Source organism: Scomber japonicus, chromosome 5 (assembly GCF_027409825.1).
Source record: "Scomber japonicus isolate fScoJap1 chromosome 5, fScoJap1.pri, whole genome shotgun sequence".
Lineage (NCBI taxonomy): Eukaryota > Metazoa > Chordata > Actinopteri > Scombriformes > Scombridae > Scomber > Scomber japonicus.
The window spans coordinates 17,505,770-17,533,263 of record NC_070582.1 but is presented as its reverse complement, the minus strand read 5'-3'; the positions used below and the strand labels follow the sequence as shown (position 1 = coordinate 17,533,263).

At 39.8% G+C, this 27,494-nt stretch overlaps 3 protein-coding genes across 4 annotated transcripts in view; 2 read left to right on the top strand and 1 right to left on the bottom strand.

The window, feature by feature from the left end:
• Positions 1–1,113: 1,113 nt before the first annotated feature.
• LOC128358692 (pro-cathepsin H-like) lies at positions 1,114–4,611 on the top strand. The gene is made up of 12 exons (XM_053319046.1): positions 1,114–1,286; positions 1,433–1,464; positions 1,685–1,790; positions 1,870–1,940; positions 2,022–2,126; positions 2,557–2,643; positions 2,816–2,871; positions 2,973–3,054; positions 3,173–3,241; positions 3,327–3,433; positions 4,126–4,251; positions 4,337–4,611. The coding sequence occupies exons 1-12, from the start codon at positions 1,217–1,219 to the stop codon at positions 4,404–4,406; spliced, it is 981 nt and encodes a 326-aa protein (XP_053175021.1). The 5' UTR covers positions 1,114–1,216; the 3' UTR covers positions 4,407–4,611.
• A 1,512-nt stretch (positions 4,612–6,123) lies between these two features.
• On the top strand, positions 6,124–15,354 carry blm (BLM RecQ like helicase). Its single transcript, XM_053319186.1, has 21 exons — positions 6,124–6,338; positions 7,151–7,878; positions 7,985–8,114; positions 9,687–9,790; positions 9,915–10,029; positions 10,121–10,797; positions 11,012–11,188; positions 11,276–11,394; positions 11,492–11,605; positions 11,707–11,805; positions 11,896–12,044; positions 12,127–12,233; positions 12,577–12,737; positions 12,873–13,068; positions 13,175–13,365; positions 13,466–13,610; positions 13,746–13,945; positions 14,050–14,242; positions 14,367–14,489; positions 14,579–14,780; positions 14,911–15,354. Exons 1-21 carry the CDS (start codon positions 6,244–6,246, stop codon positions 15,110–15,112), a joined length of 4,227 nt encoding a protein of 1,408 aa, XP_053175161.1. The 5' UTR covers positions 6,124–6,243; the 3' UTR covers positions 15,113–15,354.
• A 4,883-nt stretch (positions 15,355–20,237) lies between these two features.
• LOC128358800 (FERM domain-containing protein 5) overlaps positions 20,238–27,494 on the bottom strand; it is a 63,886-nt gene continuing 56,629 nt past the window's right edge. For both annotated transcript variants that reach the window (XM_053319187.1, XM_053319188.1), the window contains exons 8-14: positions 27,328–27,416; positions 26,627–26,690; positions 26,396–26,478; positions 25,380–25,454; positions 23,772–23,840; positions 23,472–23,578; positions 20,238–21,012 (exon numbers count right to left, since the gene is read on the bottom strand). In XM_053319187.1, coding sequence (XP_053175162.1) covers positions 20,426–21,012; positions 23,472–23,578; positions 23,772–23,840; positions 25,380–25,454; positions 26,396–26,478; positions 26,627–26,690; positions 27,328–27,416 — 1,074 coding nt within the window. In that variant the 3' untranslated portion in view covers positions 20,238–20,425. The remainder of the gene's footprint in view (positions 21,013–23,471; positions 23,579–23,771; positions 23,841–25,379; positions 25,455–26,395; positions 26,479–26,626; positions 26,691–27,327; positions 27,417–27,494) is intronic.

Sequence of the window (27,494 nt, the reverse complement as noted above, 5' to 3'; positions counted from 1 at the left end):
GTAATAACAAATACGGAGGCAACAGGAGATGATATTTGTTTACAAAACATACAAGGACACGGAGAGATAACAGAGGACTGCAAGACAAGAGAGGACTGTCAAAAACAAGAGACAAAAGAAATAAACCAAAACATTAAATAGATAAATAAAAATAAACAACCCGAGGACTGATCTGTTTGGATTGGATGCATTTCAGGTGAGTTTTGTTGGGTTTATTTTTATCTTTCTGCTACACACATACACATACTTTTCCCACATTTTCCTTTTCTGCTTTCCTTGTTTTCTTCCTATACTTGTGTTATGAACCACTTGTAGCATTAATGCATCACATAGATCTGAGATCAATATATTTTATAGGATATATTTTATTGAACTATTCAGATTATTTTTACTTGTACTATAGCTGATTGTTATTCCATTGATATTAGGATGCTACGGTGGCCCTGAAGTGCAAAACACAACAGCAAATCGCACAACACAACAGCATATTGCGATTTACTGATGTGTTTTGTACTTCAGGGCCACCGTAGGATTCCATTTATTTTTAGGATATTCAACCATTGTGAGATGTTGAGTTTGTTTCTTCTTTTCCAGTTTAGTAGTACTGTTTTGTTTTTGTTTGTTTTTTTGTGTGTGGGTTTTTTTGGCATGTGTTTTGAACATGTGTTCAGTGTATGAAGTCATGTTTTGCATTGTGATTTTTTAATTTATTTTTATCAATGGAAAAAAAAACTTGGTTAACTTGGTCAAATGACCCCTGACCTTAATTTTCAATTTAACCTCCTTAATACCCTAAAACCTGCAAAAAAAGTTTTTTATTATTTATTTAAAATACCCAAAATATATAACCATAACATACATAACTTTTTATTATAACCATAAAAATATTTTTTGGTTGGTGTAAATTCTTGTCCCCTCAACATTTAACAACAGAGGTTAAGGTGGTCTATCATAGGCTACAGATACCCTGCTGAAAAACCCACATTGTATCAGGCATATTTGAAAAAAACAAACAAACTCAAAAACGAAAAGGGAACAAGAATAAAAATAGTGGGAAAAAACTTCTGGGGTTTTTCCCGCAGTGATTTGCTGATTCATCAACCGCTCTATTGTATTGTTGTCAGTGGGAGGTTTTGCATCGCAGTTGATCAACCCGTGACTTTCTCATCTGTTTCACTTCGCTTTTACCCGACGGCTTTAGTCTTAATGAAGGATCATGATCATGAACACTTTGCTTTTGTTGACTTTAGTGTCCGCTGCCTCAGCTTTTCACCTGTCTGAACAAGGTAAGCTTCTTCTTTTCTATCATACAGTGTCAACACTTTTGGAGTTTTATTATTTGTGTTAATTCAAGCTTTCACTTTCATATCCCGCCATGGCGTCTATTCGTTTCTTCTTAATGTTTAAATCACTGTATCTAAACTGTTTTCAGACGAGTTGCACTTCAAGTCATGGATGATGCAGGTACGTTTAAAACGCGGTGTGTTATGGGGTCCATAGATATTGATTTTACTGAGATCAATATCCTATAAGGGAGTTAACCGTAAAAATCATTAACAGAAGTAGTCTATTTCTCCAACTGCGCAACCATCATAACACATATAGGATACTCATAAAATTAATCTTCATGTAATCAAGTAGTTGCTGGGTTGAAACGATTAACAGCAGTCTCCTCTCCTGACAGCAAAACAAAGTGTACACCAATGGAGAGTACTATGACAGGCTGCAGACATTCACTGAGAACAAAAGGAGGATTGACAAACACAATGAGGGAAATCACTCTTTCACAAGTATGAACTCCTTATCATTTAATTTTCTCCACCCCAATGTATTCAAATGTGTTGAGCATTGTTTAATCTCTGCCTGCAGTGGGACTGAACCAGTTTTCAGACATGACATTTGGTGAATTTCGGAAGTCTTTCCTCTGGAGTGAGCCTCAGGTGAGGTCATCAATTAAGTGGGAAAAATGGGGTTTTTTTTTATACAGGAAAGGTAGTCATTTAACACTCTGTCTATTTCAGAACTGCTCTGCTACCCAAGGGAACTTTCTGAGCAGCAACGGACCACATGTGGACTCTATTGACTGGAGGAAGAAAGGAAATTATGTGACAGATGTGAAGAATCAGGTGAGGTTTGCCTCCACACACACTTTTTATTGTCAGTAATTGGTTTCAAAGTTGACAATGTTGTTGTAGCACTGAAACAAAGTAGATTAAAGCTGAACAGATTTGTAGATAGTTGACATATTAACTTCTGAATTCCAATGGCTGCTGGACCAGAGCCATTGTTAATGATGCAGTCCAGCTGCACTATAGCTGCTATGAGAAGTCAAACTGTTGACTGCTGTGGAAATGCATTTGATTAATTTGGGAGCAGTAAAGAAACAAGATAAAACGTCATAAAACTTTTTCACTCTCCAAAAAGGGAGGGGCTACTGTCATAATCAGTCTCTGAGAATGTTGCACACATCCTCAGCTACAACCTTTCTTTGTGTTTTATCTCACAAGATGCTCTTACTGTACTTATTGTTTAACCTTTTTGTTTTTTGCACCAAAGGGAGGTTGTGGTAGCTGCTGGACTTTTTCCACAACAGGCTGTTTGGAGTCTGTCACTGCCATTGCCACTGGGAAACTGGTGCCACTGGTAAAAACATACTGTTATTATATTTTAAATGTTGTATCAGCATTCGCCTACTTTATTACACACAACAACACCTGCAAGTTATTATATTGTCTTTGTCGTTGTAGAACAAAGACTGTAATATTGAACTTCATTCTTGTTTTTTTACCTGTTACCCAATTTTTGTATTGCTCAGTCAGAACAACAGCTGGTGGACTGTGCCCAGGATTTCAACAACCATGGATGCAACGGGTGAGAGTCACTTTAATCTTTTCTTTCCCATTTTGATAAATATCCCTGTGACTACCATTTTTGCATCACTGTGGTCAAATCTTTCTTAATTTGTCTTCTAGCGGCCTTCCAAGTCAAGCATTTGAATACATCATGTACAGCAAGGGAGTGATGACAGAGGAGGACTACCCATACACAGCCATGGTAACTAAATGATTTGCTATCCTACAGCATCCTATAAAAAAGTAAATGATGAACAAAAGTGATTTTGGTTGAACAGATTTAATGGGTTTTGTTGTTGTTGTTTTTTCTTTAAATTCAGGATGGTACTTGCAAATATAAACCAGAACGGGCAGCTGCTTTTGTGAAAGAGGTGATGAACATAACAGCGGTGAGTGAACATCAATGTCTTTCTTCAAGGTAAATGTCTTTATTGAGCACCTGTGAGTGATACATTTTTTTCCCTACTATGTCAGTATGACGAGATGGGGATGGTGGATGCTGTCGCCACACGCAATCCTGTCAGCTTTGCCTTTGAGGTGACCTCTGACTTCATGCACTACCAACAGGGCGTGTACACCAGGTGAGCACAAGTCACAGAAATATTGTCATGCATTTTATTGGAAAGAGATTAGTCTGTGTTTTGTTTTTTGTAACATTTATGAATCCATGAACTATGAAGACGAGGTGCTGGTTATATTTACTAATTGAAGACAATGGTCTGTGCTATTTTGTGGTAACAAATGCAGGAACAACACTAGTTTAAATGATTCAGCAGGTTTCGTAATAGTTTTGCAATATCTAGAAGTATTTATCTCTGGGAAATATCTCTTTTCCAACAAACTCAGACCAGACACTTTGACACCATATCAAAAACCTGATGTCTCTAAAATGATAAAAACCTACCTGCTCCATTCAAGACTGGAGAGAAAATGTCAGTCTTGTATTAATTTCTCACTGGTTTGCTAATAACCTTTTCACCACTGCTAAATAAGTTACATCAGTTAACTTAGACACATACACACTTACTGGTGCATTTATCAACAGGAATTAATTGAGTATTATTAGGATCACATTTTACCAAACATCCTGCACTAGAAGTACGGATTAGGACTATTTGATATGATTTAACATACTGTCTGTTCTTAAACAAAGGCCTTGTCTGTCAGTTAGGCTGTGAACTGAAGTGAAAGTGGTTTAGTTCCTCATTCTTAATCAAAACAATCATGTGCACAAAATTGGAAAGATGTAGCTCCTTTCTCTTCCTGCTTTTAGCACTGAATGCCACAGCACCACAGACAAGGTGAACCATGCAGTGCTAGCTGTTGGATTTGGAGAGGAAAAGGGCGTCCCTCACTGGATAGTAAAGAACTCATGGGGATCCAGCTGGGGGATTGACGGGTAAGTTGTCTGTTTAGTTACATACAGAAAATATCACTAAATGTATAAGAACAGAGGGATAATAACATTAATGCTCCACTTACAGATATTTTCTCATTCAACGTGGGAAGAACATGTGTGGACTAGCTGCCTGCTCATCTTTCCCGGTGGTGTGATTTCTGCAAGATAGCAAACTACAAAAGGGTTGAAAAGGGAGCAAAAAAAAGAAGATTTTTATTCATACTTTTTTATATAATCAGCAGCCAACTGTGCATCATTGTTCAATAGGTTTTTAGCAAAATTGAGTCTGATCCAATAATGAACACTATGACAAGATTTGTTAAATCATATGTAGATGAATCAATATATTTGTGATTTTTGTGTGGATCCCTCAATTCATTGTTGTTAAATTCACAAATAAATTACTTTGAATCCAATCTAAGTCTTTCATCACACTTTATTGTGGACTGCAGTTGCCTGCAAGGTGCCCATATATGATGGTTATAGTAGTAATGATTAAGACATTTATAATCTGCAATTATCATAATGATTCTAGAAACTCAATATCTCCAGAATGAGGCTGGGCACATTATTGACATAAAACTAGTTTCAAGACCTCTGTAGAAACAACTGGATCACTGCAATAAGAAAAGGAAGAATATGCTTAAATATATGTTATTCACTTAATAAGTCGTAACATAGCTCAAATATTAATGGTTGTCCTAAACATTATACATCTGTACGCCAAGGATCATGGTGTGGTTAATAGATCTTAAAAACACTTTTAAACTCAAGGAACCATATTTATAAAAAAAATAAGTTGCTGCTGTGGGACTCATTAAAACATTTCATTGTCAATTACCAGAAGTAAACCTGTGGTCCATCTTCAAAACTTTCCCAGCCTCATTACAAATTCTGGTATGTTTGAATGTAAATGCATTATCAACACATTGAAAACAGATAAACAGATATATCTGACAAGCAAATAAAAGACTGAATGTATAAAGTTAAAATAAAATAACTCAGTTAAATTAAAAACAATAAAGTTATATTGTTTTAAGATGACAGATTTTCAAGTCAGGCTATGAAGGTGTAAAAAAAACCTGTTAAAAAAACAAACAAGAACTTACAACTGACTATTTATCAGTTATTTCTTTGTTTAAAAAAAAAATGAAACAACACAATACAGGCAAACATGACATCACGCATACAGTCTAAGCTAGTACAGCACATACAGTATGAGGAAATAAAGAATATGGTATACAAGGGATATTTCACATTCAAATAACAGGTTTGAGATAGTTTCTGTATGATGATTACAAAAGGTGAAATAAACATCAATATTCATAAAGTTAATAAATCAGTGGGATACATTTTAGTGTATTTCTTTAGCTTTGTTTGTGATACAGTAGCTAAGGCAAAAGCCAAGCTCTTTTACAAATTATGTCATCAATTTTTAGTTCTTTTTTTTTAAATGATTGGCGAATATGCTCATTGTTACACTTGTTACCTGCTCAATACCATTCAACATGAGAGAAAACTGTGGTATGTTTTTTTCACCATAACTGAAGTGACTTTTCACAGGTTGAATTAATTGAATAGCACGAGTTAAAAAGTTAAATTCGCGATAATTTCTTTGCCAAAAGTTAGTTTCGCCTCTGAAGTGACGTTTGTCTTTGGCAGCATAACACTACATTTCCCAGAATCCTCATCGCTGCCATCAACCAATCAGGAGTCAGTTTTGAATGGGCGCAAAAAACGTTGTGTGTATATCCTGCATATTATGAGAGGGACCTTTGCAGTGAACGTTGCAGCTACTGTAATAGATAACACAGTCTTCATTTTAATGAACTTCAATGAAACATAGTCAGCAGTGGGACGAACTCAGCGAGAGCCTCCTGCCATTTGTCTCATCTGCTGTTACGGGCAAAGTTAAAGAAACTGGCCGCTACTTCGTGAACCAAGCTTGGACTGCTAGCCAGCTAACACTCGGTAGCTCTGCTCCAACCAACAATGTCCAGTCTTCCTCAAAATAATTTGAAGGAGCAGCTGGCGAGGCACAGCAATGCTGCTCAGAGCAAGTTGTCTCTGTCTAAACCCAAACTGGGGTAAGTCTGAAGTGTGCTCATGCTACAATACAAATAACAACAGCTAAGTCATTGTTAGCCTCGAGCTGTCAACCGTGCCAAGTGTAGATAAAACACTCCTGACTCTTTTGTAATAGTTAGGAACACAACAGGGATAAGTTATCGTTATTATAGATAGTTTCTGTTGTTTAAATTGGTTTATTATTTCCCCTTAACCAGTGACTTTGTGCATCCAAAATAGCTTCACAACATGACATAAACAGGTTCACTTCATCATAACGTTAATTTGTTATAACATTACAACATCTAATTAATCTGATTGGTGAGGGTCCACCCACATGTGAAGTAATTGGACAATTTAGAGTGTCTGAGCATCCATTGAGCATATTTGTGTCAGTAAAGGTACTTTAGAGTCCATAAATAGCAATTTTAGATTAGTTAAACCTTATCACTGAACATGGAACTTATATGTACTTAACAAAAAGATGCAACTAACCAGAAGTGAAGATTTGTCTGGAGCCCAACCGATATATTGGTGAACCAATAATATTTGCCGGTATTGTCACAGATGCATGATATTGGTGTTTGAGCTACATTTATTATTATTTACACTGTATAATAATTGTCTCATTGTCAGTTGTCAAAGCAGAAAAGCTCCGAACTGCATTTCCATCCTCTCTTTTTTTAGGAGGCATTTTTCCACTGCTGTAAAGTTTTGGTGGGCTAAAGACGACAAGTTAATGCTAATTGGATTGGGATTTAAAAAACCCTTAAAAATCAGCTATGTTAAAGTCACTCCATTTTTTTTCTAATTACTCATTTTTATTTTTCAGGGCCTTTTCTTTCAAGAAGAAATCCCCGGCAGGTACAACCAAGGTGGAAATCCCGACCAAGGTAATCAGCTCAAATGTTTTGGCAAACAGGAATGTCAATGTCCCTAAGAGCAGTTTGGTGACTGAATCTCCTTTGACATTTCCAAACAAGCCTGAGACACTTCAAAAGTCCAAAATCAACAACTTCTTCACTGTAAACTCAAAATGCAAGTCGGACTCCATCAGCTCAGCAGGTGACTGTGCACCTGCAGTCCTGCCTCCATTAACAGCGGCAGTGCCTGGCAAGGTGTCTACAGCTCCATCTAAACCTGACAACCAGTTTACCAAATGCACTGGCAGCAATTCTACAAGTCTTGATGCATCTCTTGGATTCCCAATGGACGACTGGGATGATTTTGATGACTTTGAACCTCCTTCCAAAGCAAAAAATGACTCATTCAGTCTAGAAATATCAGAGAAGTGTAACAAGTCCGTGTTATATCCTGTCAAAGAAAAAATAGAATCCACAGGGAAACATTCCTGTACAGAAACAGATGAAGTGGAGCACAGCAACGACAAAGCTGAAGTTTCACCAAGGCCCAGTCCTATCCATGATCCAGTGGATTTTGAACTGGAGGATTGTCCAATTAAAATGACCAGGCGACGTCCTCCTGCTTACGTGAAGCCTGTCATTAGTGATAGTGAAGAAGACAGTGATGCTCCTTTCAAAGCCTCAGAGGAAAGAACAGGTAACAAACTGTTTATTTCTGCTCATGTGTTTTATTTTTACATTTGAGGGCAGAAGTGGGTCTGGAAAGCAGTCTAGGCTGAATCTCTCTTTTTTTCCCCTTTTAGATAGTAAGAAACCATGGATTGACCCAGAAGTGATAGAGCTTGATGACAAATTTGATGATGACCTTGATTACATTCCTCCTTCTCCAATCCCAGATGAGATCTCTTACACCAAATCTTCAATTGAGAGCAGGTGAGCTGAAATTATTATTTTTGGTTATCAAATTTTTACTTTATCGAAAAAAATTATAAAACATACATTTGCAGAAAATTTTACAATAATTTAAATTTTCACTAAAAGGAAAATAAATAAATCGAATTGAAAGAAAAAGCGACGTAGCAAAATAAATAGTAATAAAAAATACAGATAAAGTAAAATGTCAAAACCCCAAACATACCCCACCCACCCCCCACCCCATGGATCCAGAACAGAGTCTCTTATAGAATATAATCCCAGGAAGTTTCAGAGGTTAGTTGAGAGTGAATACCAAGCCTCTATGTCAGACTCCTTTGCTCCGCGGACTTGAGCAGTCGACAACTCCAAACATGCAATGTCCAGATATGTCAGAACCCAGGCACGTAGAGGAAGTGAATGTGGAGGTTTCCAGCACATAGCCACCATTTTTTTTTGCTGCTGTAAGCTAACAGCACTAGTTTTTTAATTAAGGTCAGGCCCAAATTTGACAAGTCATTCAGAATGAGTGCAGCAAGCCAACAGGGCAGCTTGACCTTAAACATCTTGGAGAGTTTAGAAACGACCATCCTCCAGAATCTGGTCACTGGAGCACACTCCCAGAACATATGAAAATAGCTGCCAATCACTTTCATAGGGCAATGAGTGCATGTAGGATCACCAATTGCTTTCATTAAGTAAAGCTTCCTAGGCATTAAAGACATTCTTATGTATAAAATTGCAATGGATTTACTGGTGATCAGGGGTTTCTGGATGCTACATTAGCCCACACTTTGTCCCAATCAAGTGCTGGTCCTCCACAGAGCACCTAATTCCAGGGGTCTGTAAGAATGTTGCGTCTAGAAACTAAGCCACTTGTGCCTCTAGTAGAAAACTATACCTTGTGAAGTGGATGTGATGTGAGAGGGCTCTGCAAAGGGACACCACTTGTTTTTAAAATTGATCTCAACTGCAAATAAAAGAAAAAGGAAGCACGTGGTAAATCGTACTTGGTGCATATGTCCGACCCTTAAATGATATATTATCTGTAATCAAAACCAGAATACTCACAGTTCATGTGTTACTGTTAAGCTGCACAATACAGATGTTCTTGACTTTACTAAACCTGCAGGTTTTCTTTCTGGCATGCATTGTTAATAGTGTTGTATTTCAACATATAAGGTGAAACTTAACATAAGAAACGACATTGTGTTAGTTATATTGAAGTTCCTTTGTTTTACAGGTAAACTGCCAAAGTCTGGTAAACAGCCATGACCTCAGTAAATTTCCACCACATTCCTATGTCTGTTTGTTGCTTTATATCCTGTTATTTATTTTCTCTTTGAGTGTTTTAAGAAGACTGACTCCAAACAAAGTTTAGCGAGAGCTAGAAGCATCTTTCTTGTGTCAGCCATAACCTGTTTTTGTCTATAAAATCTGGAAATTTGGGACTCATCTAAGAAAGCCGGAATGCAGAAGAATTAAAAACAAGTCCAGTTGTTCTTTGACGTAGCCATTCAGGATTTAACCTGTGAGCAGTGTCACACTTTCCTTACAGCTCACAGGACCTAATATTGCTTTTATTTCAAACAGATCAAAGTCAACTGATGCTGAATGCAGAGACAATTCTTTGCAATCTAAAGGACCCATCACGATTCTACAGGAACCCTCTGATCGCCACTTAAAAGGCAAAACAAGTAGGTGTTACACTTTTTACTCATTTGTGCAGACTTTTTGCTTGTTTTATTCTTCAAATCACAAATGTGTTTCTTTCTCTGATCATTAATTGGGTTTTTTTCTCTTCTTCTGATCCCTTCTCAGATGATCAACTCTTCAGTATCATGGAGTCCATCTGCAATCTGGTTGATTGCATCCCTGAACATGAACTAATAGCACTGTCCTGTGGAGATGAACTTTTACTGAAGAGAGCTCAAAGGTGTGTACATGAGTTGAAAACAGCTTGGCTTTTATTCATAATATTTAATGATATCTCAGTATGGTTGCAATTATCTGTCTTTCTCTTTCAGGAAGAGGATTCTTGCAACTGGTGGTGAAACTTTATTGAGGAACCAACAGCCAGACAGCACTGTGATTTCTGAACCCAGCTTTAACGAAAAGTCTTCATTTAGCTGGGATAGTGTTATGTCTTCCAGCTGCTCTGTGCCTGTGGACTCAAAAAAACCTCCTCAGATCGGGAGATCTTCGGTTATCCCTTTAGACTATGACTCTGATCACTCTGACAGTATTATCGATATGAAGCCCTCACACAATAAGGACAACAGGAAAACATTAGTGGAAAAAGAGACTGTCTGTGATTCTCCATCAACGAACAACTTCACAAAAACATCCCACAATTTCTCTAAGAACACAAACACAGACCTGGATGGATCAGATCTCTTCTTCTCGCCCAAAAGGCCTGTCATTTCTAGGCAGAACAAATCTAACACCCCAGCAACCACTGCAGCTACAGTAGACATGATGACAGAACCAGATGACTTTTACATTGATGACTTTGACATAGATGACTTTAACGACTCAGATATCCCTGGCTACTTTGATGAACTCCAGAGCTCCTCAACATCAGGACAAAACTCAAGCACTGTGACGAGAACAGTGAGAGAGGGGGGACTGAGCAAGTCTTCGTGGGAGAAGAAACCAGCAACACCTGCACGTACACCCAAACCTGCAAACATCTGCTCCCCTGGTCAGTCAGCATGGGATCGGAAATTTTACCAAACATTTTGAGCCATTATGTCTTTGCAGTCACCACTTTTGCATCAAATCAAATGTGGTGTCTAAATAAGAACAAAAATTTACAACATGTCAATCATGTATTATTTTTATAGTGATTCAGAGATGCTTGACAAATGTGCTCTGGTGCATTATTACTGACTCCGTTTTAATGTTCTTCACTGCAGAACCCACCTACAGAAATCCTGCCCACGATCGCCTGAGAGGGTACAACTTCCCTCACTCACCGGAGATGATGAAGATCTTTCACAAGCGGTTTGGTCTTCATCAATTCAGGTTCAATCAACTAGAAGCAATTAATGCTACGGTTCTGGGAGAGGATGCATTTGTTTTGATGCCCACAGGTTGGTAGTAATCACAGAAGCACTTTTACTGAACTTAAACCGCTGCACACAAGATATCCAAATGCATCTGTAACATGTATTTTGTAGGTGGAGGTAAAAGTTTGTGCTACCAGCTGCCTGCCTGCGTGTCACCAGGGGTCACTGTGGTCATCTCCCCCCTCAAATCACTCATTGTAGACCAGATCCAAAAACTCACCACTCTGGATGTAAGTTTGTTGCAGCCGGTCTGTTAAATCAGGGTGAAGTCGAGGTTTTTATGTGTGGTATTCTAAGTTATAAGTTATTTTGTGATCAACATTTTAGATCCCAGCGATAAGTCTGTCTGGTGATAAAAGTGACAGTGAAACAGCAAGGATTTATATGCAGCTTTCCAGGAAAGACCCCATCATTAAACTGCTGTATGTCACTCCAGAAAAGGTGAGGATTGTGTGTTGTATGTTTGTAACAAGAGCTTTGATAATTCATTTTTATTCTGCCTGACTCAGGATTGATGCATGTTTTTTTTTTTTCCCCCCAAGGTGAGTGCAAGTAATAGGCTGATCTCGGCCCTGCTGAACCTGTACGAGCGAGGTCTTTTGGCCCGGTTTGTCATAGATGAGGCTCACTGTGTCAGTCAGGTGTGTTTCTCTGCTTTATACTAACTTTCTATGCTTTAGGATGATTTTATCTAAAGTACCATCATAAGTCATTTCCCTTAAATGTTTTAGTGGGGCCACGATTTCCGTCCAGACTACAAGAGGTTGCATGAACTGCGTCAGAAGTTCCCCAATGTCCCAATGATGGCTCTGACTGCCACGGCCACCCCCCGTGTGCAGAAAGACATCCTCCACCAGCTGAATATGACTCGGCCACAGGTGTACGTGCTCTGATTTTTTTCTACAATGCTGCTTTGTTATTGCGGAATTTCATTAATTGTACATTTTTTATTTCAACAACAGGTTTACTATGAGCTTCAACAGAACAAACCTCAAGTATGCAGTGCTGCCCAAGAAACCCAAAAAGGTTGACGAAGACTGTATCAGCTGGATCAAGAAGCACTATCCACGTAAGTAATTCAGAGCTACTTTTTCTTGTCCTGGTTCATGCTATTATCAAAACATTGTTGCATATATTTTGTTGGAAGATTCCATTCAGATTTGTAGGTGAAGATATTGACATTTCTGAGGGGACCATTTGTCTGAAATCATCACTCTGCTCTCAAAAAGCCCAATTTATTGTAATATTCCAGGTCAAATTACTGTAAGGTGTAAATTGGATCAAAAATAACTTGAAAATAGGGTTTTTTATGTGATAATCCACCTTATATTTTTAATCATCTCCGTCATAATCATCTCCACAAGCCATTCCTAAATTTGTCCTTGGTTATTCTCTGCCTCTGCATGTTGCAGGTGATTCAGGTATAGTATACTGTCTGTCCCGTAATGACTGTGATGCCATGGCTGAGAGTCTGCAGAGAGCAAGGATACTGGCTCTGTCATATCACGCAGGCCTGAGTGACGGCGACAGAGAATATGTACAATCCAAGTGGATCAATCAGGACGGCTGCCAGGTGAGGACACCTCTCACTCAGTGATATTATAAAGTTACCAAGAAATGAACAAACTGTTGACTGAACAGTAAGATTTCAAGCACTCACAAAACATGTATACCTTATATTGTTTTTGTGTCCCCATTTGTCTACCAGGTCATTTGTGCCACCATAGCTTTTGGCATGGGCATTGACAAGCCCGATGTGCGCTACGTGATCCATGCCAGTCTCCCTAAATCAGTTGAAGGTTACTACCAGGAGTCTGGGCGAGCCGGGAGAGATGGAGAGATCTCTCACTGTATTCTCTTCTACTCCTACAGTGACGTCCACCGCATTAAGAGAATTATCAGCAGTATGTGGCAAAAATACTTTCCTTATTTCATGCAAAATCTGTATGGATAATTTAGACTCCACCCACAACAGTCATGTAAACTAAAATACTTTTTTTCTTATTACAGTGGATAGAGAGGGTGATAAAAATGCCAAGGCAACTCATTTCAACAATCTGCACAGCATGGTGCATTTCTGTGAGAACGTGATGGAGTGCAGAAGAATCCAGCTGCTTGCGTACTTTGGGGAGCTAAAGTTCAACAAAAGCTTCTGTAAGGACCACTCTGACGTCAGCTGTGACAACTGTGCCAAACCAAATGTAGGAGTCTTTTCTTTATTCTTCACAAATCAAAACTCATCACACAAAAAACACACCTGGCCATTTGTAATTCACTTTCCACATGTTTGATTATGTGCAGCAATACAAGTTGAGAAATGTTACTGAAGACGTGAAGAAGATTGTGAAGTTCGTCCAGGAGAACTGTGAGAAAGTGGGAGCAAGGTTTGGCAGGACTGCTCAGCAAAACCGACTGACACTGAACATGCTGGTGGATATCTTCCTAGGTACAGTACATACCTGCAGTGCAAGCATGTGCTTTCAATAAAAATGCAATACGCAACAATTTAACGAATGTTGCACATTTGACACTTTCAGAGCTTTGTTTATTTATTATTGTTGTTTAAACTTCTCTCTCTCAGGTTCTAAATCTGCCAAGATACAGTCAGGAATGTTTGGGATGGGAGGAGCCTACTCCAGGCATAACGCAGACCGTCTCTTCAAAAAACTGGTTCTGGACAAAGTCCTGGTGGAAGACCTGTATATCACCAATGGCGGCCAAGCTGTGTCTTATATCTCTGCTGGACCAAATGCCATGAAAGTCATGTCTGGACATATGCTGGTAACCTATTATACATCATATGTGAAGAACTAGAAATATGAGCTCACAATTATTCAGATATTCATCAAAACACAAATGGCTAACTGGCACTCGTCTTGTCGCAGGTGGACTTCTATGAGACGGAGAGCGCATCTACAATCAGGAAGAACAAAGCTGTGGCCAAGAATGTTTCCCAGAGAGACGAGATGGTTCAGAAGTGTCTGCAGGAGCTGACAGATCTGTGCAAAGAGCTGGGCAAAGCATTTGGCATTCACTACTACAACATTTTCTCCACTGCCGCCTTGAAAAAGATAGCTGGTGAGTTCTAAAGTAGTTGCTAAGATTTAGCATTTAGCAGCAGTCTTGATTTTGAATTCCACAACTTCCTCATGTTATACAACTAGAATATAACTTGTCAACCTTTTTTTTTTTTTTTCAACAGAGAAACTTTCCCCCGACCCCGAAACTCTCCTACAAATTGATGGGGTGACTGAAGACAGACTGGAGAAGTATGGAGCTGAAGTGATTAAGGTCTTGGAGAAATACTCTGAGTGGAAGCTACCTGGTAATGGATTAACTAACATTTATGTATATTACAATATCTTGCACCCTCTGTTCATTACTGTTACAATTAACCATACCCTCGCTCTGTAGAGGAACCGACTGACAACAGTGCAGATGGGTGGATAGACATGGCACGAGGAAGACAAGGAGATTACGATGACGAGGATGACCCTGAGTCCTCCACATATTTCCGTAATCAGGCCGCACAGGGACAGAAGAGAAAGAAAGCACCTTTCTTCAAGTATTCCAAGAAGAAAAAAGGATATGGCAACACAGGAGCCAACTCTAAAGGGTCTGTAATCTGTTCGTCTCACATTTCATCATCACATTTAGAAATAAACTTCACTTCATAGCTGATAACCAATTTTCTGTTTTTCTCCTTTCTTTTGCCTTGCTGCTGTGTGGTGTTGTTGCGGATGCAGTCGTGGCTACAGCAGCAATAAATCGGGGGCTTCATCCAACTCCAGAGGGGGATCAAAAGCTTACCCCCAGTCTGCAGGCCGAGGGTCCAGGAGCTCAGCAGGAGACGCATCAGCGGGCAGGAGACCGGGCTTCTTGGCCGCCCCGACCCCACAAACCAACCAGCGACCCTTCTTAAAGCCGACCTTTTCACACATGGGCTAGGACTGTCTAGAGCAGAAAACTAATGGCTTTTTCACTACATTTTCAAATTGTTTTTTTAAGAATCACTGTTGTAAAGTATGAACCTGTAATATACACATGGCTAATTGTTGCTGCTCAAATTGTCTGTTTATGTCATGTTCAGTCATTGTCGTGGGGTTGTCTAGATTTTGATATGGATGTAAATTTATTTAAATGCTGACTTTTCATTGTTAAATTTAATGTACATTTGCATTTTTGATATTAAAGGCATTGAACCACTCAACAGTTTTTTGTATCTCCTACATTGAGGAAATTTTCCCGCTTTTTCAGTATTATGAACAGAAAAAAAAAACTGAATTGAATGTGTCTTACTACAAAACCACAGGGAACCACATGATGTTTTTATTCAATGTTTATTTCAAGTTTGAATAGTTTTATTTAATGGCACCAGTTACAAGGGACTATTGGAGAGAAACAATATTTCATACTGACTTGTACAGAAGGTTACCTACAGTACAAACATGGGTTCGGAATGGATCGGACTGAACAAGAACTGGATTTGGCACATGGATTTATATATATATACTTGTATATATAATGTAATCAAACAGCAATCTCCAATCCCAGGATAGAAACAATGCAGACTACATAAAACGCCACCAGACATGGATATGCATATGCATCATTTATGTGTATGCATGGTCATGTGAGGGTCTTGTCTACTGGGAGCTGGAATAGGAGCAAAGTGGGGTTCAGGATTTTGTCTGCTAGGACTGTTTTTAAAAAAATCAAACTCTTAGTTCTACATGCAGCATCCACGTTGATACATGGATTTTGACTAGGATCAGAACTTAGGTAGCCAATTTAGTGTAAATCTCTTCATTTCAATCATGTAGATGAGTTATGTAATTCTTTTCTATCTCATAAATATTAACAAAAACTTTAAAGGATTTTTGAAGGACAGACAATGACAATCTTTAAAACTAGTCCAGGTTATTTCCTGCATGTACTGATATGTGATTTATTTAGCTATCTGACGATTGCTGGAGATATGTAGCAAGGCACAGGGGGTAGACAAAATAACAAGAACACCTCACAGCATAGTGCAGTCAAATAGAACAACAAGACAAAATACAAACTCAGAAAACGCCATTGTTAGCTCTTTGACAGTCTCTGTTAAAATGTGACAAAACACGTGTAGGATTGTAGGATTTGTTGCAGGGCTGTTGTATGGCATTACATCATACTGTGCAGGTGTCTCTGTTATTGAGTCCCTCCTCTGTATTTTAAACTGGGCACAAAGACTTGATGCTTCCAATGCACCGCATTGTGTTTTGCACAGCTGTATCTTCACTGCTGCTATTTCTGATTTATAAACCATGGCTGATCATCACACTAGCTCAGCCAAAAAGAAAAAAAAAAAGACAAGAAATCACGCATCTGGCCAATCCTGAAGCCATCTCCCATGACTGTGAAAAAGATGCAAAACATGTAAACATGTCACAGCAACTGAAATGTAAAGTCAGCTTTGTCACATGAAACATGCCTGTAAAGAAACATTAAGACAGATGCTATAGAACCAGTGTGCATTACAAACAGTTTCAGACACAGATGCACACTGTTTTCCCTCTCGGCCTAAGACATTTAAGGATGGAGTGACCTATTGTACAGCTGATAGGGACATTGTGTCTTTTCTTCATCTTTTCCACTTTGGTAAACTGCAGAGTTGGGATCCAGGCACAAGGAGCAATCCGTCACTTGACAATGACACAGCAAAGAAAAAACAGCAGAACAAACATCCACACAAGAGGTCTTGACTATAAAATGTTATCACTGAATGCAACGCTAACTAAGATGTCTCAGTGGTCACATTATCATTAAAGTTAGCACAAAAGCAATTTGGTAAGCCGTTTTCTTGAAACAGAAAGGACATATTTGACTTATCAAACATTATCCATGGTTGGATTTTTGTACACAAGTTTGTAAATCACATCTTTTTGCTCCTACAGCTGATTATTGCTCCTTGAATAACGCTGCCTTTTTAAAAATTGTTGCATGTTCAGAGAGACCACTGAAGCTACATAACGCTGATAGATGTATGAGAAACACCCTTGCAGACTGACCTTTAAAAAGATGTCCTGCTAACAACTCAACCTGGCTGGACTGGTCGGTTGTGTTGACCTTTAGGTTAGTAAAGTATGAGTAAGTAATAAATATGAAGTATGAATGTACACCAAAAAAAAAAAAAAAAAAACATCAACCCACCAACCTACCCAGCACCACAACTTGTAAGGGGAAAATGTGCTTCATCTTTGCAACTATTTTACTAGATATATCCCAGTTAAAAAATGTAATTATTAACTTGACATAAATAAGCTCCTACACCAGGTTGCTTTCCAACACAGCTCTAATGATTTGATATTCCTTCAAGTATTGTGCTCCCTCCACCACAGATAACTACAGTTTGTTAAGGATAATGAGCTACAGGAGTGGATCCAGCCACAATGCCAATGTGCATGCTACTCTGTGGTCAGGACTAAAAGTTAGCCTGGTACTGACATGATCAGATTACACAGGAGCAAAACAAAGAAGGTAGCACCACTGGGCCTTCAGTGGAGCATCTGCAGGTGCTGGTATGATGGTGTGTGTGTGTGTGTGTGTGTGTGTGTGTGTGTGTGTGTGTGTGTGTGTGTGTGTGTATGTGCGTTTGTTTGTGGGGGGTGTGGGGTTTGAAATAGCAGGCTAAAACAAGTACTCCTGCACAGCCAAGTGCCTTCCATTCCCAGTTGTTTTTTTAAAAACCACTTTCATAGACTGACTGGTCACTTGGACCTCTCTCAAAGGCCTCTAACATCCCTCAGTCTTCTTATCCTCTGTCTCTCATTTCACAGCTTTCACTTTTTTCGTTCCTCTCGCCTTTTGAAAACGACATTTAAAAAAAAAAGGACCTTTTACTCTTCTTTGACTAAACCTTTATCTCTACCACCTCGAGTCTGGTTTCCACTCCTACATACAGACACATTAACACACTCACTCACACCTGTACTTGGTACAGGAGGTAGACACGCAGTACGAAAAAACAGATTTTACTCAGAATCCAGCAGCCATGACAGTTATTGCTCCCTTGAGTTGTGAGGCAAAAGAGTCTAGAGCCAGACTGACAAGTCAAAGGGCCAATGTTATTGGCTGACATTTGTTAAACAATGTGTATAAAGTACCTCAGAAAGTGTCATCATCACATACTGTAGTGTATCCAGCAGACTGTGCTGTTATTTCCACAAGAGATTATGTTTCCAGTTGTATGTCATTGTACATTTTTAATTGTGGCTAAAAATAACAATTACTTTCATCATCAATTCATCTGCCAACTAGAAAATCTAAGAAAACTGTGAAAGTGAAACATTACTCAGGTCTCAAGGAGACATTTTCAAAATGACTTTTTAAAAAAATCTGACCAACAGATCAGAAAATCCTCACATTGTATAAGTTGAAACCAGAAATATGATGAATCAATTATCAAAATAATTGGCAATTTTCTAATGATTGATTAACTAATTGTTTTAGAAGTAGTTTTGTGTAACATATTTTCTTAATAAATCTTAGCTGTAAATCAGGACATGGGTTTAGCTGTTTGTGTAGATCCAGTATCGGTCAGGCTCACAGTCACCTCTCCAAACCCTTCAAGTAAAACAAGATATGGTAAAGTTATGAAAGGTGACAATGTTTTTCTGGATTATTTGGTATTTGTGGTGGTGTAACGAAATCTATAGATTTCATTCTGTACAAATACACGTTTAAAAGTCATCACTAAAATTGCACACACACTGAAGGCTGATTCACTGCTGGTGGACTGATGAGACATGTGATCAGTGTTGAGCGGATCTGGATTAAAACCTTGTTTTTTAGTCCCCCTTTCCACATTTCCATAAATGCTTCTGACCTTACTTGAAACACAGCGCTAAAAAATGTATAATTTAATCTTCAATAACAAAATAACATTTCAGTTCTGTTAAAATATACATGGAAAACCTGTCAATATATTAGGAAACAAACTAATTTGTACAAAAAGTACATCATTATTCTTACTCTAATAATAATAATAATAATAATAATAATAATAATAATAATAATAATATAGTATGATACATAAACCTAAGAGCAAGGTTGATCTGAAACCAAAATAAATCACACTCTTCATAGAAAGAAATTCATTGAATTTCAACTTGATGAAAAAGATGCAAATCAAATTAATTGGTGAAATAATGGAACAAAGTGAACAAATGAGCACATTCAAAAGTACTTAATTATTAAACCCATATGAGCATTGCACATCTATCTAGACTATTATCTATTGGTGCCAGTGAATCTTTGCTCATCATGAATATTTCTCTAACCGTATCTGACACTACTGGGTCACATAACACTATTGGTACTGGTTGATTTCAGTGTATCCTTATTGAATGTTAGTAAAACATTTTGATTTTCACTCTGTAGACCATTGTGTACTAAAGTGTCTTAAAACAATCCACAAAATTCAAAACTGCCAACAGTCATCAACTTCTCAAAAAAAGGCATTTGGTAATCACCCTGTCTGTTCTCTGTATCATGAACCTTCACTAACTACCATCAGATTTGTGTGTTTTCTTCTAATGAGGTGAATCTACTGTTTGTACTGTTGACCTCTGATGGGGATGAATTCATACCAAAAGATTTTACATTGTTTCACATTTACTTCACAGCAGTACACCTCCACTCTAACCTAACTCACTTCCATCTTAATTTCAATGATGTATCAACTTCCTCAATTACCTTAGTCATCTTACTTCCTTTTCTTAAACAAATACAGGTTTAAAAGTAATAAATAACAAATGAAGGCAACGTTCATCCGTTGCAACAACAATCTCCCGTTGCTGTAAAGGAACTATTTAAAATTCTTCAGTTCTTCGATTTCAGTTTTCATTTTTTTCCTTTGTGTTATTTGAAAAAATAAATACCTGAAATGACTTGAAATAAAAATTTAAAAAAAGAAATGCAAAAAATGTCCTCTGGCTTTGTAGAAAAAAAAGAAAAAAGAAAAGCGAAACGAGGAGGAGGACGTGTGTGTGTGTGTGTGTGTGTGTGTGTGGAGGGAGGGAGGAGAGGGGGGTAACTCAAAGTGGAGGGGAAGAGAGATCCTGGGCCAGTGTTACCAGGAGTGGTCCAAGCTGTATGTCTGCAGGAGGATGATGAGAGAAGCAGGGTTCATGGTTGGGACGAGGCTGCCCTCCATCACTCCGGAGTCCTAACCGTCTTCTCAGACCCCCGAACGGGCTTACGAACTCTACGACCTCACTCTCACTTGTTAATGAGCAACCCGCCCACCCAGCGGAGCTTGCAGGCAAACCACCGCCTGAGGGGACAAAAGTATTCGTAATGGAACTGCTCAAATTCGGGGGTCTGGCGGATGTCACGTAAAAATGCAATATCAAGGTCTGACTCGGTGAGGATGATGAGGAGGAGGAGCAAGACAAAGAGGAGTCCAATGGTCACAAGGAGTAAACGGAGGACACTTAAGACAAACTTATTCACCTGTTCTACCTCGCTGAGTGCCGAGTCCCCCCATGCACCCTCTCGTGCTGATCTACTGTCCGCACCAAAATCACCCCCTTCCCCATACGAAGGGGTTCCCGCTTCTGACTCCTTCTCTTCCTCGATGCTGCAGGGCGCCCCATTGATCTGGCGCGAGACGGCCAGCTCCATGCTGTGCTCGGCCACCGGTGTGGGCAGGACGCTGTCAGAGGGGCTGTAGGCTTCATCTGAGATCACCGCCGTCCCTTCGCTGGCGTCTGTGGCCTGGCTCCGGGAGCGTGGCATGAAGCATTCCCCATGGGACACTGAACGCACCGGTGTAGAGTGGGCACTGTCACGCAAGGACTCCAGACCTTTTGGAGGGGTGGTGGTGGTGGTGTTGGGGGTTCAGGGACGTAGAGGAGGAGGGGAAACAGTAGGAAGGAAGGATTAGTACACACAATTTACAGCAGAAGAAGATATGATGTGGTCATTCATGCTGCTTTCTAGAGTGGCGTTCACAGACACAATAAACTGTAGCACTAAGTGCTGAGATGACTCTTTCCAGTTTGTCCAGCAGAGGCAGACAAACAGTCTCCAATTTGATAGCAGAGATCTGATCATGTTTCCCCTGAGTCAAGCAGACAGGGGGGATATTCTCATTGAACAGAAGAGGTGATCTCTAATGGAACAAATCATGATGCACTGGAAGTGTAGACCTCATTTAACAATCACTAAGTGTACAGAACCATTAAGATAAAGTATACATGAGAGAAAATAAAATAAATCAAGCCTGCTTCCTTTTAAAACAGCCAACATCCTCTTTGTATAGATATACAAAGAGGATGTTGGCTGCTAATAGCTCTTTCTAAAGTCCAAAACAAACGTGATAGCAAAAGCTACATTATTCATTTGATTCATTTACTCATCCATATATCTCCTTACGGTAGGCTATATACTGCACTAGTTTCAAGGCTTTACAGATTTACTATACTGTTATTGTACAATCCACTCTGCAGCAGAAGTAACAGAACAGTATGTGAAAACCTGTTTACAGTGTACATGTCACTGAAGATGAGCTGTGGCTGAGCCCCTGCTGACGATATCACATTCTCCAAAGTGTCCAAGCAGCAACATTACACCTTCACTATAAAGAGAAGGGATTAAAATTCTGCTTTTGATCAGGTCAGGAAAAGTAAGATGGATTACATCCAGAGTCTGTGCAACTGTTGATGTGAAACTGCTGACAAGTGAAAAGAAAATGCATAAATGGCTGGATGACTGTCAGCGGCCATCTTTACTTAGTGTTGATCTGCTTAGCCTACGTTATGCATCGAAAAGTGAGGCAGCAAACAGAAAAGTGATGTTTTAATTTGTGTTTTCTGGGTGACAAAATGCTCATAAACACACTTTTATGAGCTTTAAATTTGATACTTTGAACACATGCCTCGAAATACTGTATTAAAAATATTTGAATGTCCAGTGACTCAGGAGACTCCAGGAGAGACAGGTAACCTCAGGGCTGGTGTCACTCCCTCCTCACCAACACTGATGAGACGGCCAGTGATTTAAAATAGAGAAAGCTATTGGCAGCTCCATGCACAGCACACTCCTGGCTGGGTCGGTGATGAGTTTACCTGGAGGCTGAACGCAGGGCAGTGGAGTGCCAGGAAGAGGGGTCACACTGGCTGACTCCTGCTGACACGTCAGGGCAGGATACAGGGGCAGGACGCCCAGGGCCTTGCCCAACATACGAGGCCCCAGGCTCAGCACGCGAACCTTCACATCCCGGTAGCAGTGGTTGATCATACGCAGGTGGACATTCACCCGGGTGGTGATGCGGATCAGACACTTCACCATGGCTGCAACATGCACTTGTTTATCCTGTCCTTATGGTCCCTGTCCTGGAATCCAGGCCACAGTTTCACTGTGTATGTGGTAGGCCACAGGGCTCTGTCTTAGTTGCAGTTTGAGGAGAGGAGTGTGTGAGGTGAAAACGGTGGGTTTCTGCTGCAGTGCTACGATCACCAGCATTGGCCTGGCCTAGTTTGGCCCCACCCAGGCCAGTGACATACATGGAGTAGAAGACGGAGTCTATTTTCAGCTGGGGTATTAATACCACTTTAAGACACCCAGTCAGCACACATTGGGGGTGGGACACTCTTATAGCTCTCTTGAACCCACTGCAAAAGACCCTCAATATACACAGTACACCTGCTACTGACCTCTATTTATCTCGGTGTATAAAGACTTATAATATGAACTTGAAAGGCAAGGCCACAGGGCCTCACTGTTGATTTAATCCAGGGGCATGCAGGACTGTTTGCCTGCTGTGTCCATCTCATTAAAGGAGGTAAGTGAGGCCACCTGTTCTAGGCCGGGAGCCTGCAGGTGGGCTGAATTAAAAGTGACTTTAACTGCCACTTTGTTGGTGCAAAACAATATGCAATTGTTCAGAATAACACACAAAAACCCACACAAACACAAACCTCAAAATGTGAGGACTGACTGACGCACACACCTGCAGCACCACCAACTCTGTAAGCATGAACCGGGCCAAATGGCTCTAGTTACAGCGTGTGTGTGTGTGTGTGTGTGTGTGTGTGTGTGTGTGTGTGTGTGAACACAAGTGTGTTTTCTCAAGAAGGGGAGGAGTGCTTACAAAAAGGACCAATGGCTCCCTGATCCATTTATAAAAACTCTGAACATTATCAATGATTATATTTAAAGAATATGGGATCATAACTGCTTAGTGAACGGTACTGAAACTACAAATGATATGTTTCACTTGATGAAGATGGCACATGGCCTCTGGGTAAAGCTTGTTCCTTACCCTCCATGATAGATATGTGCACGGCTCTCCGACGCGTGCGTGGCACACTGCTGAGGCGGGGACCATGGGTGATGGATGGACAACTTCTGCTGGGAACTAAGCCAGCCCTGCAGAGACAAGCACAGACACATATGCACAAAAGTCGCTGCACTGCTATGAATGGAAGTTACTCATACAGTAGCTTGTAGATGCTGTTGACATAAAGACATTTACAGTAGCTTGGTGCCTAAGAAAATGGAGGGGAAATAAACAAAAAACTAATGGAGAACATTCGGACCTCTCCTGAATTTACAACTCTACCTGTGTATTTCTGGAGGCTCGCGTTTGATTTTGGCACTCTGCTCCATCACCTCTTTTGCCACTCGCCCACTGTTATAAAGCACAGAGATGATGCTCAGGATGAGTTTCACATACACGCACACACACACACACACACAAAACCAGGCATCTTGGTGAAATCCAATGCCATGAGAGCCATCACTGCAGTGGATGAGCACAGTAAATGAGCATCATGATTTAATAAACCCGGTGAATTCAGGTTTGTGTAACTGAATTACCACCAGTCAGACAAATGCACACACAGACTTGCAGGCAGTAATATCACAACAATGACCATGATTTGCCCTTCAACAGTAAACTGACTTCAGAGAACTGACTTCACTTGTGTTCTTACTTCATATACAATCTCCATTCATGAATATCATCTGATATTTTTGTAAAATGACTTTTAATGTATTTAATCTTGACCTTTCAACAGGCAATTATGAATATTTTCTTCTTAAAGTGGCCGGTTCATTCACATAGGAAGAAGAAACATATTTTCTCACATAATTCTAGAGGTATCTTGGTATGAAGAGTTTCAGTTTTATTTGCCAAAGATCTGAGTTATCCATTTTTCTACCAGCACCCCAAGAGGAACAATTTCTTCCATATTAAACCTGTATTTGTAGAACTTTTACATATAAATGAATATTCATTTCATTCAAGACCTTGATAAACTAGTTCATACAACCAGATAAATCTCTGTATTTCACAGCACAGAGTTTTAAAATCTTATGTTAGGCATGACATTCCCACGCTGGCTGTTTGGCTGCAAATTCTGATAGTGAAACAAATCATGTCACTGGGGTATGACGCCCACTGTTTTACAGCTACAATGGTAGGCTACGTCCAGTTGTGTACTGACCATTGGGAATGCTGGGACAAATCCCGATGGGCTGGTGGACCATCAAAACATATCTGTTTTTACTGGCCCCCTGTGTTATTTGGGGTGTGTAAGAGAGAATGTGCTGCATGCCTGTGTCAGGCAATCTAAGGGGCCGCCCTTTACTCTCCTGCCAGAGGGGGGAGACAGACAGCTTTATGTGGAAACCAGTCTCAAATATCTCAATTAAAATCTACTCAAAGTAAAGTCTGTGGATAATTCAGACTAACCAGGATATTGTCTCTGGAACACATTAAAAAGCAGTTTTCTGTGCTGTGAGAACCACAAAAATAATTGCATTCATGTCCAGATGCATACATCTTAAAGATGGATATCTCAAGACTTGAACAGATAAAAATGAAAACTAACAGTAGGGTCAATACCACTGAGGATAAGTTAGAAAATGTGTTTCTTATGTTTTCCATTTTGGTGAACTGATCCTTTAATGTAGGACAATCCCTTCGGCATACAGCAGATACAATGTGATATTGCCTCGTGATCAGTCCCCTTCATTTTCCCCTATGTGTCCTCTATATTGTAAGGTGTCAGTCCTATCCTCCAGGCAAAGGTAGGCTGGTGTTACAGCACAGAAAGCTAGAAGGCCACATCTTCTGGGAACACCTCTTTCCAATTCTAGCTGGTGGGATTTCTGCAATGTCCTCCTCTCCCTGACATTAGTCACACTGTCTTCTTGTGTACTCTACCTGTAACGGAAACGGCTGCCCTTGAAGAACAGGTTGCTGCTGGACACCGTGCGAACCTGACTTGATTTCTCGAGCCTGATGGAAAAAGGTGGAAAAAAAGAAGAGATAAATTAAGGACACAAAGAAAAAATGCCACCATGAACTTGAAAATGAAATTTTCTTCTGATTCTGGCAAGAATGTGCTCCCAATATGATCTCACTCTTGGAGAAAGTGTGAATATCTGTAATCTTTTCCATCTGAATCGCAGAACACAGCAGAAAGCAGGCTCAAATATACCATTATTAAATTATGCATGCTCTCCATGCACTATAGGCACGTCTCCATACAGTATTCAATATGTTTACAGTATGTTGTCATAGTAAGTGAGACATTAATGATTAATGTTTAATTTTGCTTTCCAGGGATGTACTTGCTTCGCCGTAAGACAGAACGTCTTTATCCCAACTGACTTCTTATTAAGGCAGTAAGACCCTAATAAGTGGGAGGCTGTTAAAATATTATCAGTCTGCCACTTCAGAGCGTCATCAAAAGGTCACATCATATTAACTCCATCCATCGTGCTCAGCTGTGCCCTTCACATGCCCTCTCTCTTACTCTCTTTTCATCTGTTAACCCCCACACACCATTCATCACCTGAACCATCAGCCCCCAAATGACTACACCACACCCGGCCCCTGAGTACACAGGCTACTTATTTTTTTTAATCACCTTTTCAGAGCTGGAGAGAGCAGAGGGGACCTGCACTATAATTCATGGCTGACATGGGGGAGCCATATCTCAGAAGGAGAACCAAAGTGCTTGCAGTCTCGTGCGAGCGCACACTCATTCACTAAAGGTCAGCAGCAACTCACACTTAATTTTCCCGCTGACAAACCATCCGGAGGGGAGGGTTTTTAAGGACACCAAGATACTATAAGAGCGCTCAAGGATACAGAGCAGATATCTACATCATCACAGTGTGGGGAGCAAAAGAATAACATTGAAATGAAATGAAGGAAGTTATTCATGGACTCACTTATAGAAAGCTTGGTGCTCCACTCCGCACTTCCACAGGTGCTTGCATGCCTCAGGTGTGGGTGCAAAGTATGTTAAGATGACCTTTTTGTCCTGCATGTTGAAAATAAGAGAACGTGCAGGACAATATAACACACTGAGAGAAAATCACAAATATTTATAGTACACTCTACAATCATTGTCATCAGAACATGCAGACTCTTATTCAACATCCAACAATTCATGCTCTCACCTCCTTCTGATTTGCATATATGTGGAATGTCTTGCCTTCAAACTTCAGTTTGGTTACCTCGTTCCTGTCCAGGTTGCACATACAGCGAGCAGAACAGAAAGCCACAGCCTCATTAAATATTCATGAAAACAACTTGGAGATCACATAAACAGCAATGGAGCTCTGTGTTTGGCTAGCAAAACAAATAACTGATCATATTCCCTGCAGACAGGGAACCAAAAACAGGGGAACATGAGCTCCTGCTGAAGGCAAACAAAGCCATTATAAATACTGACAACAAAATACATAACAAGTCCGTCAATATTATTATATATACTTTTCAGAGCACAAAAAGAACAATGTTAAAGCAGAAATGCATCATGTTGTACACACTTTCAATTTCTCAATAAAGCATCTTGGTGAATTTGAATTAGCAAGCATTTAGTACAAGTAGTGCCTTCTGGTGTATTGCTATTTTCGTGATCTTCTGCTAAGTTTTGTGAATCTAGCTGGTATAATTAGCCATCTGTGCAGATGCTTCAGCTCTTTTCCCAGGTAGAGGCAGATGGATGCTCTTTTTTGAGTGTTAATATATAACAGATGCTGTGCACTTGCTGCTTGATGTCCTATAGCAGATTACTATACTTTAGATCAGGTAAAACTGAAGCCATGGAGTGCACTGTGTATAGCTCTCATTTGACAACGATGCACATTTGGCTCACCATTTGAGAAAATGAACTCTCTTGTTTCCCTGAAGGACCACAAAACCAAATGGTGTGAATGCGAGGAAAGCTGGATTCCCAGATACATCCTGAAAGAAACAAATAACCCACGACACAAACATAATTCAACCGCATGTTTTAACATACAAGGAATATTTCTGTTTACT